Raw genomic sequence first — 19,416 nt, 5'->3', positions numbered from 1 at the left:
TCTCAATAAACCGATATAATCTGATTCCCATGACCTACATCAGCTAATGGTTTGTGAGACATCTATTTTCATTGAAATTTGTATTTGTTGTTTTTACTCCTATTATTGCTATCTCGCTGTGTTTTAAATTCAAAAGTGGACTTTGGTTAATAGAAAAAAAAATCAACATTGCTTTTAGATCTATTTTGTGACTATTCTGAGAAAGGTAAGTATGAGAATTTTTTTCCACAAGGGATATGAAAACTGAAACTCAGGAAGTTAATTGGTAGATTAAACAGGCTTAATTTAATAGGGTAGTACATGGCTACTTGGGAAATATTTTTGTCTTCGTGAACTAGGATAGCACTTTTCCCTAAATAAGACATTGATTACTGTAACTGAACTACTAGCTTAGGACAAATATTGTGTACTGTAAGGCTCGATCAATTGATATTTTTATGCTTTAAGTAGTTTTATAGGTAATATGTATATACATGTATACTTAAAGCAAAAATTAAATATCCATGTTGTGAGTAACAGTGAAGACTTTACTACAGAATGATTTTATCCCAACCAAAAAGTATCCTTTTGCATTAGTTAAAAATTATTGTGCTGATCATTACTGATGAATTCAGATGTTTAAGTGACTGTCAATAGTTTAAAAATGTGACAATATTTTACTTCCCCTAAAATTGAATATATTTGATTTTATTATTGTAATAATTATTACAATAATTTGATTTTAATTATTGTAATAATTACAATAACTCTGTAATAAAACTAGTTTAAGAATTAGGAATTGTGTCTTTGAGTTTCAAAAAAAATGAATCGGATTTTTATGTAGCCTATACATAAATATTCTTATAGATCATGACACATATATATCCTTACAAGTACATACTATATTTAGAATATGTATTCACATTCTGAAAAGGTTACATAATTAAGAAAATGTTTTGGAACTAAATTTCCTATTTGATCTTTAAGCTTTAACATTTAACAAGAAAATATTTTTTTATAGAAGTCATTTACATGTAAAGTTTTTTGATAACATGAATCACCGCCTTCTAACAAACTCAGAAATTGTATTTTTACAGTGTCTTTTTGCTTCAGGGGTACTTGGTGAGAGCAGGGTAAGCATGATTGCTTGATTTTTTTTTTCCCCCTTGAAGCTTAAATACTTTGTGTGTGGTCTTGGCTGTAAAAATTTGGATAATCCATAACCTCACATTTTAGTTTGGGGCTGCTTGAATATCCTTTTTTTTTTTTTTAAGTTTATTTATTTATTTTGAAAGAGAGAGAAAAAGAGTACACGCAGGGGAGGGGCAGAGAGAGAGGGGGACAGAATCCCAAGCAGGTTCCGCACTGTCAGTGCAAAGCCCCATTCGGGGCTCAAACCCACGAACCGTTTGATCATGACCTGAGCTGAAATCAAGAGTCAGATGCTTAACCAACTGAGCTGCCCAGCTCCCTGGGGAAGTTGAATAGTCTTCTTATCGAGATAATAAGAGAGTGAGGGGCAGGTGTGCTCTTTTATCTGGGTGTTATTTCTTTTTTTATTTAAATTTTTTTTTTTAACGTTTATTTATTTTTCAGACAGAGAGAGACACAGCATGAACGGGGGAGGGGCAGAGAGAGAGGGAAACACAGAATCGGAAGCAGGCTCCAGGCTCTGAGCCGTCAGCCCAGAGCCCGACGCGGGGCTCGAACCCGCGGACCGTGAGATCGCGACCTGAGCCGAAGTCAGACGCTTAACCGACTGAGCCACCCAGGCGCCCCATTATCTGGGTGTTATTTCATAAATGAGTGCCCGCTGTATACCGTCTACTGGGCTTGGCAAGCTTTAGTAATCTGTAAAGATGTGTCTGTTTGAAGAGGAGGGGGGAACTCAAAACTGAATAAGCAAGAGAGAGATGGTGAATCTGAGCATTTCCTTGCACGGAGTTGGTAATCAAGCCAGGGTTTAGAGAGAAAGGAATTTACAAGGCAAAAAATGGCTTGGAGCCTGGTGACAGTTGTTATTGGACAATGTGGTGACCTAATAAACCACTCTAGCCCGGCACCATAGAACCTCATACAAGTATTTTACTGTGCCTTTTCAGAGAGAAGAATTTGAATACTGCTAAGTTTTAATCTTTGTGAAGTTAGACATTTGTGGTTCAGTCTCTTCTCCCCTGTTTTTTCTAGAAGACCCACTAATGAAAATACCCATTTCTTCATTGTCTAATAATTGACTTGTGAAATATAACTTCATATAAATAAAATTATGCAGTAATGCTGGTTTCCCAGTGGTTGTCTAAATTTCACATAGAAGTCATAACTTGAGCAGTTAAAAATTTTCAAAATTCACAATGTATTGGCCATTTCTGTAACCCTCAGACCCTGTGCCACATTTCAAGAAGCAGCCCTCCTCAGAAGTCTGACCTCTATCCAGTAGGCTGAACCAGAAACCTGGGGATCTTTCCCTCCCCCACTCTGTGTTACCAAATGGTCTTATCATAGTCACTAACTCGGAAACGTATGCATGAGCCCTGGTGCTGCTGTGGTCAGCCGCTCATCTTGGGGAACTCAAGGGGGCCAGACGGATCAAAAGCGTAGCTCCTGGCTGGGTTGGCCAACACTGTTGCCAAGCAAATTTGGATAAACTTGTTGCGAGAGAAGCCAATAACTCACGAGATGAGGGTTTGGAAAAGAGAAAGGGAGAAATGTATTTCAGGTGCTATCAGCCTGGGGAGGCAGCAGGCTCAAGCCATAACAATTGACCTCTAGGCCGGCAAGATGTCCATTGGGACTTTATAGGAGAAGTTCAGGAAGATATGCGCAAGAGAGCAGGCAGGGAGCTATGATCACAGGTGGGGGTTGGTATGTATTCAGCACGTGATCTCAGGCAGGGAAGGAGGCATGTGGGGTGTGGTCTTCTAGACATTACCTTGCTATCTGGGCTTTTCTGGCCTGGCGATTAGAATGTTACAGTCATTGTGAGACAGCTTGGTCGGTGCCTCAAGAAAATGTGGTAAGAAATGAACACAGTGGATTTCAGCTAGAGCATGAGTTCAGCTGTCTTGTCTATTTCTGGTTTTAACTGTTGGGGTCTACAGTTGAGCGGGAGGGCTGCCTGACACTCCCTCTCCTCTCTGTCTAATTCTCAGCAGCCTCAAGTCCTCTTCAATTGCTCTTCCCCCTTCCCTCCATCCCCCCTGACTGCCTTCCAGTCATGACCACCCCCTTCACTTGAACCCCTCCCAATTCATTCCCCAAACTGCTGCCCAAGGAGCTGTACCAACTAATGCACGACGGAATATTACTCAGCCATTAAAAGGAATGAAACTCTGAGAACGTGTCACAACATGGGTGAACCTTGAAAACATGCCTAGTGACATAGGCCAAACACAAATGGACAGCGATACGATTCCACTTGTATGAAGCACCTCGAATAGGCAAATTCATTGAGAAACAAAAGCAGCACAGAGGTTACCAGGGGCTGTGGGGAAGGGGAAGTGGGGGGTTACTGTTCTAGAGTACAGAGTGTCAGGGAGGAAGAAATTCCTATTAGACCTAGAAGAAAGACCATTAGTGGGGAGGTAGAGGAGATGTTTGCAACACAAAGGTTGCTCTGATAAGGAGATAAGTTTCTTAGGTAAAGAGGACTCTGTTAACAGCTCTCTTCTTGGTACAAGCAGGCAATCGACAGGGAGGTGAAGAGCATTTCCTGAATCTGTTGGGTTTGGATTGTTTGGTTTTGTTTTTAAGTGTACTTATTTATTTTGAGAGAGAGAGAGAGAAAGTGAGCAGGGGAGAGGCAGAGAGAGAGATGGAGAGAAAGAATCCCAAGCAGACTTTGCTCTCTCAGTGTGGAGCCCGACGTGGGACTCGATCCCGTGAACCAGTGGGATCATGACCTGAGCTGAAACCAAGAGTCAGACGACTCTTGAGTCAACTGACTGAGCCACTCAGGCGCCCCCGGATTGCTTTTAACTCATAATAATCTTCTTCATGTCAAAGTGGCCCATCTTGGGGTGGCCAACCCTTGGCCCCTATAAGAGTTTCTGTTTGGGATGATGGGAAAGTTCTGGAAACAGTGATGATGGTTACCCACCATTATGACTGCACTGAATGCCACTGAGTTATATACTTTAAAATGGTTAAAAAGAAAAAAAGGCAATGCAGTTATGATTGTGATATTCCTCTGCAGTGAAGTCTTCACCAGCCCTGTCACTCACGGGATAAAATGCAAACTCTGAGTAACAGGAAGGGGAGCAGCCATGTTTCCATTCCTTGGAATGGAATAGAATTCCATAGAATAAGATGTGCGCCTCCTGCCTGCCACTGGGCCTTTCTCGGCACCCCTTGCTGAGGATTTGGAAGGAGGAGGGGAAGGGCCCCCCGCTGTGGTTTGCTTTCTTTCCTTCCCCATTCCCTTCCTCTTCCCCTCCCTCTCTCGCTGACTTATTTGCCCCCTTTGGGGGCATGTTTTGGTCTCTGTTCCTACTGCCACCTAGTGACCTGGCCCTTCCCAGCCTGCAGGGACAGCTGCTGTGTTCCGGGACCAGAATGCAAAGAAACAGGAAGTGCCATTTTGGCTTTGGGGCCCAGCCCGCTTCCTCCAGTCTCGCTTGAGTGTAGCCAAGGCTGTATTTTCAGTCCCACCTGTTTCTTTATCTGCCTTTCTGTTGGGCTCGGAGCATGGAGGAGGGAAGGGCTGTGCTTAAGTGACCGATTGGTCAACATACTGCTCAGACCACACCGCCTCCCCGTCTTTCGGGCTCTGTTTAGGCCTCCTCTTGTCATCCTCATCAGATAGTCGTCATGCCAGGAGGGGCCACCAGGGTGTCAGGCGCTGTTCTAAGTGTTTTACATGCGTTAATCTGAGTAACCTCTGAGGTAGGTGCTGTCATTATCACCTTTTACAGACATAATTTGGGTACCGCTGGAGGCCACAGGTTCTGATCACTGCTCCTAACTGCTGGTACTGCCTCGTCTAGGACTCGGTGCTGTCGCGTATGCTGTGTCCTCATCCTTGAAGTTAAAATGCCACCTTTTCCTGAAAAAGCTTCCCGGGCGTCCCCAGACAGACACAGGTGCTGCTGCTTCCCTTGCCATCCGATCCCCTACCGTAAGCCCAGACCACACTGCGCTGCGGTTATTCGCATGGTCATCGTTGTGGGAAGGGACCCATCTTTTTCTCTTTGGGTCCCCCAAACCCAGAAGAGTGCCTTGTACTGCCTTGTACTCAGCGTGTGCCTTCAGAGTACTGTTTGCTACTCTATGGTTGTCTCTGGGGAATAGGAAGCTGATTCAACACCTTCTTCCCCAAAGCACGGTCCTAGGTCATCTGAAAGTACGCTCAGAATATTACCACTCCCCCTAAACCTACACCTACAGATCAGCTTTTAAATTTGGAAACAAAGTCAAAGATGGAGCAGGGATGGGGGCGGGGGGATGGACTGAGGCACAAAGGGACCGTCTGGGGTGACGGAAAGAGCTTGACTGGCGTAGTGGTCACGCAGCTGTGTACAGTTGTCAAAACTCCTTGAACTGCACGCTTGAAATACGTGCACTTTATTGTCAAATATTACTTCAGTGTTGACGTAGAAATAAATCTAAGAAAGCAAAGGAGAAATCTTTTGGATTTCTTGTTTGGTTGGGAAGGATGGGTTAATGATCGGTGGCATTTGGTTGCACTACCATTCAATATCCAGTTTGGGGGAGGGGTGTACTTTTTTCTTCCTACCTTGCTTAAGTGGAAAATCAAGTCTCATTGAATTGCTGCAGCTGAATGTCAGAAAAAGCAGAAGTGTAGCACGCAGGCTGACAGCTGACTCCCCCCGTCCCCCCACCCCCCCATGCTGCTTCCTGGGTTTCGTTTAGTTGCCGATGCCTTTAGGAATCCTTAGCAACTTCGGTTTGAGACTTAACTTATGCCATGAATCATCGAAATTGACGGCAGGGTAGAGAGACCGCAGCCATAAACGCACTCTGCTCAAAGAGAATAATCTTATGAATGGCTTCTGAATAGATTTATTTAAAGAGATAGCCATAAACCCACCAGGTTTTTCATGTGCTGAACCTTCCAAATGTTTAATATAGAATGCTTTCTGGGTAATCTGAAGAAATTTAAGAAATATATATTTTTTAAATATGTAAAAGTAGATGAGTCCCAATAGTTAGATTTTTTTACTTTTTTTTTTTTGGTTGAGCCAAGACTTTCCTGTCCTGCACCCTTTCTAGCCTTAGGGCACCTCAGATGAGTGGAGCTGTCATCATCATACATGTTCCGTGGCACCTGGAAGGAATTCTTTGTGTGTCTGGGAAATTTACCCAATGTTCCTTCTTGATAAAGGTGAACAACCATAAGATGCTACAGCGTAAAGCTGAGATTCACCCAGCCAGATCTAAATTTGTTAAGGGGTGCCTAGGTGGCTCAGTCGGTTGAATATCCGACTTCGGCTCAGGTCCTGATCTCACCGTTCGTGGGTTCAGACCCCGCATCGGGCTCTGTGCTGCTGACAGCTCGGAGCCTGGAGCCTGCTTAGGATTCTGTGTCTCCCTCTCTCTCTGCCCCTCCCCCCGCTCACACTCTGTCTCTCTCTCAAAAGTAAATAAACATAAAAAATTTTTATAAAAAATAAAAATAAAAAATCAATTTGTCCAGCTATTTCTTGGCCTGCCGTACCTGTGGAGACGAACGGAGGATTGTGTCCACAGTTAGACAGTCAAGTGGCATTACCATCGTGTCTCTGGAGTTCCATCCAGTTAGGGGTCATCTTTAATCTGGAGCGGTCACGATGAATTCTAGAGTTCTTGCCCATTTTGTTGAAGTACTAGATCTGTATTTCTAAGTGTGAAGGAAGTCTGCAACCCTACCTTTATGCTCTCATGAGTGGTCTTAGTACTTGTTGGGACGGGTGACTGATGGAAATTGTATTCTTTGCTCACCTCTCTTTCTTCCTGTTTTTGCGAACAGTCATTTGAAAAGGCATTGCTTCTATAAAGCTGATGTTTTCTTATTGTCTCCCCTGAATAACTATGAAAATATTTTGCCTTCTGTAGCTTGACAGGAACGAGGTGAGACAACGAATGTTAGAGCAGGAAGCTGACGCGAGGATGGGTGTCTGTGGAGTAATATACTGAGTTTAGGGGATGAAGGGCAGGGCTGAGGAGGAATGATGGAGATCTGGGGTCAGCAAACCATGGCCTGTTGGCCAAATCCAGCTTCAGCCTGTTTTTATAAAGGCACTGTTCCTTGTCTGTTGTCTCTGACTGCTTCCACAACCTTGACTGCAGAGTTCAGGATTTGTGAATGAGCCTGTATGACCCACAAAGCCTAAAAGCCTTAGATACCTACCTACCTCTTTTTTTTTTTTTTAATGTTTATTCATTTTTTGAGAGACAGAGACAGAGCGTGAGCAGCGGAGGGGCAGAGAGAGAGGGAGACACAGAATCCGAAGCAGGCTCCAGGCTCCGAGCTGTCAGTGCAGAGCCTAAGGCAGGGCTTGAACCCACGAACTGTGAGATCATGACCTGAGCCGAAGTAAACGCTTAACCAACTGAGCCACCCAGGCGCCCCACCTATCTACCTCCTTATAGAAGAAGGTTGTGGGTCCCTGATATAGATAAAATGTATTGGGAACACTTTGAAAAACAAATTGCCTGAAGGCTTCAGTTTGTGCTGGCATTGGTGGTTGGGCAAGAAAAGAAGCATGCAATGCACATGTGTGACTCACATTTTGGAGATGGAAATATATACATAGGAAGTCTGTCTGGGGCCTTCAGGGATCCCCTGTACCCCGCATGAGAAGAGCAGGGGCCGTGGGGACCCACAGCAGAGAGGGGCCTTGGCTCTCCAAGGAGCTTGCCTACTTAGAGCCTCTTGGTCCTTAATGCACAACTCTAAGCGCTCAGACCCTCCTCCCCCAGTGATGACCTAATAGGCTGTCTCTAAACTGCCTTGAGGTGCCACCTCAAATCCCTGCTTCTCTTGAGGCTTGGAGGCTCGGAGCCCACACTGCTGTCTGGGGTGATGCCCACATGAATCTGATGTGATGCTTAATCCTAAAAGGAAATGTTGGTGTCCTTCCCTCTGACTCTTCTGTTCTCCAGTGTCATTGGAGTAGAAAGAACAGAGGGCCAGCTGGTAGCCTCCTTCTTCAGTTCCAGCAGCCTCTCTGGCTCTAACAATATCTAACACTATCGCTATCTATCTATCTATCTATCTATCACTATCTATCTAACACTATCACTAACAGGTAGTGATAGTTCTTTGTTTGGTAGTTCTGTCTAAGCCCTGTGCATGATCCGTTGAACACTACGATCACTTGATAAGCAGCTCCTTTCAGTGCTCTGTCTGCCCTCCCCCCCCACCCCTGTGGATCTCTCTCCCTCAGGTGCACATCCAGGCTCCTTGAGGGCAAAGGTTCTAGTTTGCCATAGTGTCCCAGTGCCTTGGGTAATGCTTGGTACACGCTGGGTTCCCAATAAATATTTGCTGAAATGTTTTGCCTTAGTAGATGACCAGCCATTGAGAAGGCTTCAGATTTTTGTTTGTTTTTCATTTCTTTGGCTTTACTTGTATGCCTGACTTGTCGGTTCCTTCAGCTGTACTCAGAATTCTAGGAGTTGGGGTAATTGATCATTTTCCCTTTGTTCTGCCTGCCTGTCTGTCTGATGGCATCTTTTATTATCCCTTCTCTCCAGGGAGCCTGGGGAATCCCATGACAGGTCTTTATATCTCTTCTCTGTGTTTATGAGTGTCTGCAACTTTTCCTTGACCATTACTTGGTGATCAGAACAAGCAAAGGTGAGGCAGAGTGTCTGATTTATGCCAGCGTTAGCCTCTGTGTGAGGGGGACAGCTGTGCAGAATTCTTTTCAAGGGAAAGCTGGGGCCCACCTTCACCCAATAGCAAGTTTGGGTAATAGCGGTATCTTACTTATCTAAGAAGGTTATTGATGAGACATAAGATGGTTATTCTTTGGATTGTTGCTACAAATTGAAGTTGTGGTTGTTTCTGTTAGCGTGTTAGCTCTAGTTAGACTCATTCGTTAAAGCAGAGGCACAAAAGAAGAAATTTCTAACATAAGTTGCCTCCCAGTTATTGAGATGGCCGCTCTCTCACTTAGATGTGCATTCTTACAAGATCATTAACATGATATTTACAAATTATCTGTCAGGTATTATAAGCACAGAATAAACAGCCTGATAACTCTGTCAGGCCATTGGAAACCCAGCAGTGTGAGTGTGTTCAGGTGGTAGAACTAGGTTTGCTAGAAGGTACTTTGGGGATCATCTAGTCTAGTGCCCTCTTAGGTGAAAACACTGCAGCTCGTGGAGAGCTGACTTGCTTAAGGTAACCCATCTGATTAGGGTAGAATTAGAGCTAAAATCCTCACCTCCTGACCCCTAAGAGCAATCAATGAGTGTTTGATAGCAATGGGAAGAAACAAAAACCAATGGTTATTATCACTCATGGCCATTCTGAAATTTGGCTTTACTTCCTAAAATGTTTTGATTCCAATATACTTTGATTTTAAATACGCATTGCCGGATGATGGATGGGTCAGATTCGTTCATCTTTCTTCTAACTTCTGCGTAAATGAGATGTGCCAGGGTGAACAACATCTCTGCAGACTGTGGTTCCATCTCAGCTGCTTGGTTGTGTGCATTTTCAGAGGACAGAACTGGCATCTGTCCCGTGGCCTGGTCCATGTGGACTGCAGCAGTCCAGGGGCTGACCCCGGCATTCTGGCTAACCTGCTGCCATCTGCCTGCCTAGCCACGGTACCTCTGGCCCACCCTGCCTACCTCTGCCACCCAGACCAGTCTGGCTCCACATCATTCCCTGCTGCATCCTTCTGGTCACCCAAGACTCATAAGTGACAGTGTTCACTTTCTAGATTCCTTACATCGTTAAATACAGCAGACCAAGGATGGTCAGAGGAGGAAGCAATGAAGATATTTGAGTTTGGGTTGATGGAGTTCTCATCTAAAATTTGTCAGAGTCCCAGAATCCACTGCCTTCTCCATTAAATCAGAGATAGTTACACCAGTGGGAGTCTGCATGTATTGGGCAACTGTGTCCTGAAAGGATTGCTCTCGGCTGTCAGAGGACGAAAAGTCAGTGACACATCTGTCACCACCAGGCCATTCCCATTCTTGCCCCTGATGAGAGTGTTTGTGAAGATCCAATGTAACTAAGTGGTCTTGCCAGCTGAAATACCAAATTAAATGGAATTGTATTTATTTTATTTAATCCCATTTCAAATACTTACATTTTCTCAAAGAATGAAGTGAATTATCTGCATCAGAAAGACATGCTCTTTCAAAAGAGTAAGCGAAGCAGGACAGTGTCTAGTTTAATCTTTGACTTTGACTTTTTTTCAGCATAACCATTGAATTTAAGGTCCTCATGGAGTTCATCAGATGGGACAGCTCAAGGTCAGCCAGATGTAATCACTGTCAGTTCATGCCACAGTTCTGAGGGAGGCTTCCCAATTAATGTCACGGCCACAAACCTGAACATTTTTTTTCATGTTTATTTGTCTTTTTGAGAGAGAGAGAGAGACAGAATGCGAGTGGGGGAGGGGCAGAGAGAGAGGGAGACGTAGAATCCAAAGCAGGCTCCAGGCTCTGAGCCATTAGCACAGAGCCGGATGCAGAGCTGGAACTCACAAAGTCCAAGATCATGACCTAAGCTGAAGTCGGACGCTTAACTGACTGAACCCCCCAGGCGTCCCATGTCACAGCCACAAATCTAAATCAGAATGAATGAAGAGTCTTAAGAGTGCAAGCAGAATAAAACTATCTGCATTACTTACTTCATCGGCTTATTTATCCTTATATACCTGAACTTCTAACAGCAACTGGGACTATAAAAATTCAGTATTGGAGACCTTTGCTATTTTACCACCCACTAAATTCATGGTAGGGCTTTATCATACCCACACCTTTTATAAAGGTGCTTAAAATTATACAGCTGTTTTTAAAAATGAGGAAATTTTATTTTGTGAAAATGGATGGATCAATGTTGTAAAGCATCAGCTATCCACTGCCCCCAGACGACAGCAACATACACAACCCTTTAGTTTTGGGCATCCCCACCCCCACCCCAAATTGCACCTCCCTCTATTTACACAAATCTCAATTCATTTTTAAAAGTATTTTAAACCAGGGCATGAGCTAGTATTGCATTCGATGACTATTCAAGGCCTTTGATCTGTATATTGTACTGCTGACATCATTTATGAAACTAAGTACTGTTTTATGAAAATATGTTTGAAAATAAGTTCTATCTTATAAGTCATAATTTTCTTGAGAATGTTCACCTTTAGCTGCTATTCCTCTTTTTGTGATCTGATTTTTGATCTTTAGAGTCTTTCAAAATAAATGGTAGTGACGTTTAAAAATTGTTCTAGTTGGGGCGCCTGGGTGGCTCTGTCGGTTGAGCGTCCAACTTCGGCTCAGGTCATGATCTCACGGCTCGTGGGTTCGAGCCCCGCATCAGGCTCTGTGCTGACAGCTCAGAGCCTGGAGCCTGCTTCGGATTCTGTGTCTCCCTCTCTCTGTGTCCTTCCCCCACTCTTGCTTTCTCTCTCTCTCTCTCTCTCTCTCTCTCAAAAATAAAATAAAAACATTTTAAAAAAATTAAAAAAAGGAAAAGTTAAAAAAAAATTCTTCCAGGATATTTCCATATACACCTGTTTGAACGCATTCCACTAAAGTGCACTTTCCTTTTAAGTGTAATGAGTGTCTTATTTGAGTGTGTATCTTGCTCCTTTAAGGAAATAAACATCAAACCCCAGTTTCTAAAGCTTCCTCCAGTGTGTGCTTTGTGTGTGATGCATTTGGCCAGGAACTCTGATTTTATTTTCCAGCTTATGTGGGCCTCGTTTCCATTCCCTTTCTTCTGTAGTCGACTCACACCTTTCCAGTTTCTGAAGAAAGGGAAATGGGATGATTCGCCATTAGCTTCGGTCCATAGCCTCATAAATTTTCTTCTCTTTACCTAACTAATCATCATTATTACTAATTATGCTGCAGAAAATACACTGGAATGCAGACAGGCTGGCCTACCATAGGGCAAATCCATGTATAAATCAGAGATGCGGCCTTCAAAATGGCTTGAGTGGCTGGGCATGTAAATTGGAACTGTTTCCCCATTCTGTTCTTGTGCTCAGCCTACATTGTAGGGCCTAGCCTTCCTTGGATAGTGTTGGAAATCCAGTGGTATAATCTAATTTTAAGGGAGCTCAACACCAATTAGGTGAACATTACTTGGAACATAAATTCATGAATAAAATTACATGTTGGTTTTGTTGAAAAATGATGGTGTGGCAGGTCTTGGGGCACTACCAACACGAACACTGGCATGCCTCCTCCCAAGCTGTTCAAAATGGCAGCTCTCTGAGAGTCAGGAAGCGCTCTCTGGGCAGATGGCACGCAGCACTGGAAGGCATCTGGGGTCAGGGGGCAGAGAGAGAGCACCAGCACCCTTCACAGTACTCGAGCTCTTTCAACTCACTTGATCTTCAGCTACACCTCCGTCTTAACTCATTAGTCAGTGAGGAAGCAGGCTTCCAGAGGTTAAATGACCTGCTCTCATGTCACAGCTGATAGTGATAGGGCAAGGATTTGACCCAGGATTCCTTGAGGCCAAAGCCCCTGTCCTTCCTCCTCTGCTAAGCTGCTTCCCACGTTTTTATATGGAAGTAAGGTAAATAATTTGGCAAGAAGGAAGGTTAATAAATTGGTGGTCACTGTTTTCATTTTGGTGTCAAGAAAACCTTTTTGTTCCAGCTCCATGTATATTGAAGGTGGTTGTCCTAAAGGCCATGGTTAAGCAAAGCTGTCTCCAAATTCACAAAATTGCAGGAATCTGTGCTTTTCCTCATACCCCTCCCCGATGTTGTCATTTCTGTCACCATAGCTCAAAGCCGTCAGTCCTTTGCATGCGCACACATTCACATCTCCCTGTGGTCTGTAATACTGTGACCTTAGCTCTGTCCATGGGCTTTAACGGTAAGAAGAGATAAGAGCATTTGCCAAGGTTCACCAGCAAACCCTGTGTCTTGTTTTTGTTCTTTAAGAAAAAAAATAAATTCACGGGACGCCTGGGTGGCCCTGTCTGTTAAGCATCTGGCTCTTGGTTTCGGCTCAGGTCACGATCTCACGGTTCGTAAGTTCGAGCCCCTCATCCCGTTCTGCGCCGACAGCGTGGAGCCTGCTTGGGGTTCTCTCCCTCCCTCTCTGCCCCTCCCCTGCTCACGTGTGCACGCAAAGAAAAAACAAATTTAGTACCTTGTGTATGAGATTAGCACATTCTACCCTAACTGCTAACATGGTGGGGATTTGCCTCCCTCACCCCCCACTGCAGCAGCCCGTGGACGTGCCCCTTGGTGATGCCACACACTACCTTCACCTGCACCTGTGGCTGGTGCTCCCTGTGTTGGACAGCACAGCACAGACCGCCCGGCTTGGAGTCCTCCTGCCTCCTGTGCTCTCTGTTCTCAAAGCAAAGTGTCTCTTGATTCCTCTCCCTCCAAGCTACTAGCTTGCCCCCTCGCTTCACACCGTCGTCTCATAAGGGACTCCAGTACTCACACACTAGCACCCTGCAGAGTCCAGTATGCCCCTGATACTGCCCTGAAAACGCTCTCAAAAGTACTGATGCCTTTGCGGTCACCAACGCCTAAGGTCCCCTCTCCATAACCTTGTGCTGCTCAGACCTCTTTTTCGCCGGCAATACATGCTGGGATATGTTGATGGGTTTCCTTCTACTTCTGTCCCAATTCTTCCTTTTGATCAGACTTAGCTATGTGTTCCCCAAGGGTATCTCTCTGTTCTGTTCTGTTCTGTTGTCTCTGGATGACAGTTCTTCTCTGTGGCCATCAGCTGGGTCTCTGAGGTCTAAGCCTGACCCTTGTCTGCAATATCAGCCCCACATTTTCAGCCTTTAAAAAAAGATTTGATTATGATTATGATTATGGTTTTTTATTTTAGAGCACGCGAAAGGAGGAGAAGGGCAGAGAGAATCTTAAGCAGGCCCCACGTTCCACACGGAGCCCACCCCAGGGCTCGATCCCACAGTCCTGGGATCAGGACCTGAGCCAAAATCAAGAGTTGGCTGCTCAACTGACTGAGCCACCCACCCAGGCATGCCTCAGCTTTACTTATTTATTTATTTTTGACTCTTTCATATCTTCCTGAAAAATTTATTTTGTATATCTTCCCCGCACTCAAGTGGAATAGGGCCCAAACAGAACTCATGGTCATTCTCTCGGATCCCTGTTTTTCTTAAGGATGCCACCCTCCTCTCAAACTTCACTTGTGACTTCTCCCACCACAGCCCTGCATTGCCATACGCGGCCAGCTCCCCACCGGCTTCTCTAGAACCACTCGGCACTTCTCATCTCTTCATCCTAATTGCCACTGTTTCCTTCAACTACTCATTACCTCTTGTCTAATGTTATAATAGCTTCCCAGCAGGTCTTTCCAATCTATCCTGAATATGACTACCTAATGAATCACTCTCAGACTCATAACCCTCTGGTGTTTTCCCACTGCCCGCTACAAAGTCCCACATCCTTGGTCTGGTGCTCCAGGCTGTCCACGGTCTGTGGTCTGTGGTCTGTGGTTTGCGCGTGGCTGTGCTCACGCTCCCCTCTCCTCTCCCTGCAGGACTGTGCTCCCCAGCTGGGCCAGTGGGAGGGTGCTTGCAGGTTCTGTGTGCATTCTGTTTCTTTCAAAGGCATCTATATCTGAGACCTAAACATAACAGCTAAAACTATAAAACTCTTAGAGTGGGCTTTTTAAAAAAAATTTAGAGAGCGCCAGTGGAGGAGGGGCAGAGAGAAAGGGAGATAGAATCCCAAGCAGGCTCCACACTGTCAGTGCAGACCCTGACATGGGGCTCAAACCCACCAACTGGGAGATCGGGACCTGAGTCGAAGTCGGACATTTAACAGACCCAGGCACCCCAGGGTGGGGATTTTTTTTAAAGTAGTTAATTAATTAAAAAATAATTTTTAACATTTACTTATTATTGAGAGACAGAGAGAGACAGAGCATTAGCATGGGAGGGGCAGAGAGAGGGAGAGACACAGAATCCGAAGCAGGCTCCAGGCTCTGAGCTGTCAGCACAGAGCCTGACGGGGAGCTCGAACTCAGACCGCGAGATCATGACCTGAGCTGAAGTCAGACACTCAAACCGACTGAGCCACCCAGGTGCCCCTAATTAATTTTTTAATTTGCATCCAAGGTAGTTAGCATCTGGTGCAACAATGATTTCAGGAGTAGATTCCTTAATGCCTCTTACCGATTTAGCCCTTCCCCCGCCCCCCACAACCCCTCCAGCAAGCCTCTGTTTGTTCTGTATATTTAAGAGTCTCTTGTTTTGTCCTGCTCCCTGTTTTTATATTAGTTTTGCTTCCCTTCCTTTGTGTTCATCTGTTTTGTATTTTAAATTCCTCATATGAGTGAAGTCATATGATATTTGTCTTTCTCTGACTAATTTCGCTTAGCATAATACCCTCTGGTTCCATCCACGTAGTTGCAAATGGCAAGATTTTGTTTTTTTTGATTGCCGACTAATCAGAGTGGGCATTTTTAAGTTACTGTAGTATTAGGAAAAAAGTCCTCTAGCCAGTTGCTGCAGGTTGAGAAATAACTCTGTAATTGCACACACTCTTTCCTTTGCTCACACTGAAAATAAACTGTCCCCTGATTTTCCATGCCTAAATATCCTCTCTATAATCCAGATTTTTCATTGAGCCATTCCTGATTCCTCCAGCTCCCCTAGGGCGTGCATCACTTTGTATTTATATTACGACTGTTTACATACATAAATGGTTATCTCTAGGCTGGGAATCTCTTATGGGCAGTGATAAGGTCTTAGTTACAAGGGACAAAGACAAATACCATAATGCTTCACATGTGTTAGATGTTCAATAATGATTTGAATGAATAAATGAGTGGGAGAGGAAATCTATTCATGTTTTTATTCATACGTAACCTTAAATTGCTTAAGAGTAGGATTTGGATCTGAATTATCCTTATATCCTACAGTAGGCTACTAGCATTGTGCTTTGTGCATGATAGATGCTCTATAGATATTTATTTTTTTACTTTTACTTTTTTCAGCTTTATTGAGGTATGATTGACAAAACTGTAAGATATTTAAGGTGTGCATGGTGGTGATTTGCTACACATACACATTGTGAAAAGACCCCCATCTAACTGATTAACCTGTCAATCACCTAATATATATCTTTTTTCCGGTGACAACACTTAAGGCCTACCCTTAGCAAATTTCCATTATTCAGTAAACATTTCTTGAATCAGTGGATAAAGACGCAGTTGATTATGATACGAACTTCCTGAATGCCGTTACTCTATCTGACTTTCAATAATTGCATTTAGGCACTCTCACTACAGCTAAAATGTTTTACGATACGTCGCTCTTTTTGACTGTCGCTGTGAATTTTTGCCAGTGATTATTTACTTTCAGCTTTTTCTGCATTTTTAGTTTTGATTTTTAACCAATCATGTTGTTGGCAAGGAGTACCCTCTTAATTTCACAAAGGAAGTTAGAAAAAGGTTTGCTTTTTAAGAAGCACGTGCAGGAGCTTTTCCGTGTCATTAGCTCGTGGCTCTGGGGGCAGATGGGGTTCTTGGACTAGCAGTTATTTCTGCAATAGTGGTTGGGTCGTTCCTTCCAGAGTCACCGTGACTCCATCCAGAGACGCGTAATTTGGATGCTTTCAACAGGAAACAGGGTTGGGCAGCCTTCATTGAAACACTGGCACGCTAGCGGGTTCTTCAAACCCGGGTTAAGTTGCTCTGCCTCCTTTTGAGACCAGGAGGCTAACCCTGTTTTTGCTGTTAATGTTTTATGGTGGGGGGCTGCCTACCATCTTCTCTGACAGCCTTTCACTACTTAATACTTGGTTACGACTGGCGAGTTAATAGTATTTGCTTGGGGTCCCGTTGCCGGATGCAAGCCTAAACAGTAATGAAATTAGAACTGACTGAAAGATACAAGTGGTCTTTATGTGCGTTTGTGATGCCGCTGCCTGAAGGTGCGATGCTACTGCTGGTTTTTGTTGCCGTGGGTTTGGGGTTTTGTTCTGTTTTTGTCTCCTTTAAAACCAGATGACAAGAATTACTTTGTTTCAATGATTTGGTGGGAAAAAAATAACAGATGCCTGTGTGTGCTGCTTTGGAGGCATCGTTTTAATTTCCTATGAGAGAGGAATAGTTCTAGCCTGTATAAAATGAGCGAGCTAGTTACATGGAGTCCCTAGGTTTGGGAAGTTGCCTGAATCTAGCAATGAATACTTACAGTAGGGTAAGTAGTGTCAGGAAAAGAAGACCAGAGGGTCTAAGGAAAGACCTTGACTTTTAGGAAATGCTAGAAACTTGCCGAAAACAGGAGAATGTCTCCAGTGTATTTTAGAAGAACCACCCAGGGTCCACAGAAATACACAGAACAGGATCAAGACTCCCCCTTTATCAAACACATGGGGCAGCATCCACGGCCACGAAGGTGTTCCCTTTAGAAATGAGCCAAGGATTTACCGTAAGAAGCCACCCAGACAACTCATTTACCTTCCATTGGACGTTACAAGCGGGAATCCCGTAGCCTCACGAGTGGGAAATTTTTACACTTTTGACCCAGCGTCAAAACGTCTGAATGGTGGTGCACAAGTCCATCGATGTGCTGACCATCTCGGCTTGTTTGAAGTCATTAACTTTTGTGCATTTTGTTTGTTTGTTTCCTCCAGAAATGAACACGCCTGAGCATGCCCTGTGCCTGTGAGCTACCTGATCTCACGACTTTGGCAAGACGACAAGGAAGGCGTGGGGGTTCTGGACTCTGAGAACACGCTCCTTCCCCTTGGCCTTGGCCTTCCCGCGCCCAGCCCACCATGGAGACGCTCTCCCAAGATTCCTTGCTGGAATGTCAGATCTGTTTCAATTACTACAGCCCCCGGCGAAGGCCCAAGTTGCTGGATTGCAAACACACCTGCTGCTCGGTGTGCCTCCAGCAGATGAGGACGAGCCAGAAGGACGTGAGGTGCCCCTGGTGCCGGGGCATCACCAAGCTGCCCCCGGGCTTCTCCGTGTCGCAGCTGCCCGACGACCCCGAGGTCCTCGCGGTCATCGCCATCCCGCACGCGTCCGAGCACACCCCGGTCTTCATCAAACTTCCCAGCAATGGGTGCTACATGCTGCCCCTGCCCATCGCCAAGGAGCGAGCGCTGCTGCCTGGAGACATGGGCTGCCGCCTGCTGCCTGGGAGCCAGCAGAAGTCCGTCACCGTGGTGACCATCCCGGCAGAACAGCAGCCCCTGCAAGGTGGGGCTCCCCAGGAGGCGGCGGAGGAGGAGCCGGACCGGCGGGGCGTGGTGAAAAGCTCCACCTGGTCCGGGGTGTGCACTGTGATCCTGGTGGCCTGCGTCCTCGTCTTCCTTCTGGGCATCGTGCTGCACAACATGTCTTGCATTTCTAAGCGCTTCACTGTGATATCCTGTGGCTGAACGGGGCTGCAAGGGAAGGAAGTCTCTCGTGGGTGCCAACTGGGGGTTGAGCAGGTGTTGGTGATGGGGTCGCAGTGAGGAGATGGGGGGACGACGCTGATCGTTTGGTGCCGAGCGCTGGCCTCTGGGCCTGCCGCTTGATGAACCGCAGACAGACACGAAGGGTAGATGCGAGGTCTCAACGACACGCCAGGCAAATCATTCTGAGCATTGGCGGCAACAGCTTCGAAGACGATTGCATGCATCCTCATAATCGTTTATTAAATGGACTGTAATTTATGATTTTTCAAAATCATGTTACAAGATAGACAGACGTATTCTACTTAGACGTTAAACCGTGCAAGTGCATACAATGTGATCTTCTCTAAATGTGGTAGATTAAAACCAAGATGCTATGTATACAGTAGAATTAAACCTGAGAATCCATGTAAAAATCCAGCGGCAACATGCAGCGCCGGTTTCTTTCCCCTTTTTAACGGAAACCCAGCCTTCCTTCAGTTGCTAAGGCTTTTTATACTTTTGGAACGGCACCCACATTAAAATAAGTGAAGTGGACAGTCGTTTTTCGAAGAAAATGTCTGAACAAGTGTTTCCAGCGTGTCGTGTTTTGTTACGTACCTTCAGTTTCCTTCCCTTGTAATTAGAGCTCGCTATGTGTTTATTAAACGGAAAGCCCAACAGGGGAGCAATAAACTGAGTAATCATGAGAAATGCCTAATCCCACAGGAACCCTGTATGCCAATTTTTCTCAAGCCATCTCACGAAATAAGGATTTTAAATGTAAATATTGCGTATTTGTGTGTGTGCGTGTGTGTGTCGTTTGATTTACCTCAGGTTTTGAATCTTTTCAGAAGAATCCCGGGAGTAAGACTTTGTGGGCCTGAGTCCAGGGTCTGAAACGGTG

At 45.0% G+C, this 19,416-nt stretch overlaps 1 protein-coding gene across 3 annotated transcripts in view; it reads left to right on the top strand.

Moving 5' to 3' along the window:
- RNF152 (ring finger protein 152) overlaps positions 1-19,101 on the top strand; it is a 72,973-nt gene extending 53,872 nt beyond the window's left edge. For 2 of the 3 annotated variants that reach the window (XM_042910613.1, XM_042910611.1), the window contains exon 2: positions 17,757-19,101. In XM_042910613.1, coding sequence (XP_042766547.1) covers positions 17,901-18,512 — 612 coding nt within the window. In that variant the 5' untranslated portion in view covers positions 17,757-17,900 and the 3' untranslated portion in view covers positions 18,513-19,101. Of the gene's footprint in view, positions 1-4,802; positions 4,861-17,756 lie in introns of those variants that run through there. The other variant, XM_042910612.1, reaches the window with a different exon arrangement.
- Positions 19,102-19,416: the final 315 nt, after the last annotated feature.

The sequence above is a fragment of the Panthera leo genome, chromosome D3 (genome assembly GCF_018350215.1).
Source record: "Panthera leo isolate Ple1 chromosome D3, P.leo_Ple1_pat1.1, whole genome shotgun sequence".
In the NCBI taxonomy this organism is placed as follows: Eukaryota; Metazoa; Chordata; class Mammalia; order Carnivora; family Felidae; genus Panthera; species Panthera leo.
Note: the sequence above shows the minus strand (reverse complement) of the source record. Positions and strands in the feature narration are given on the sequence as shown.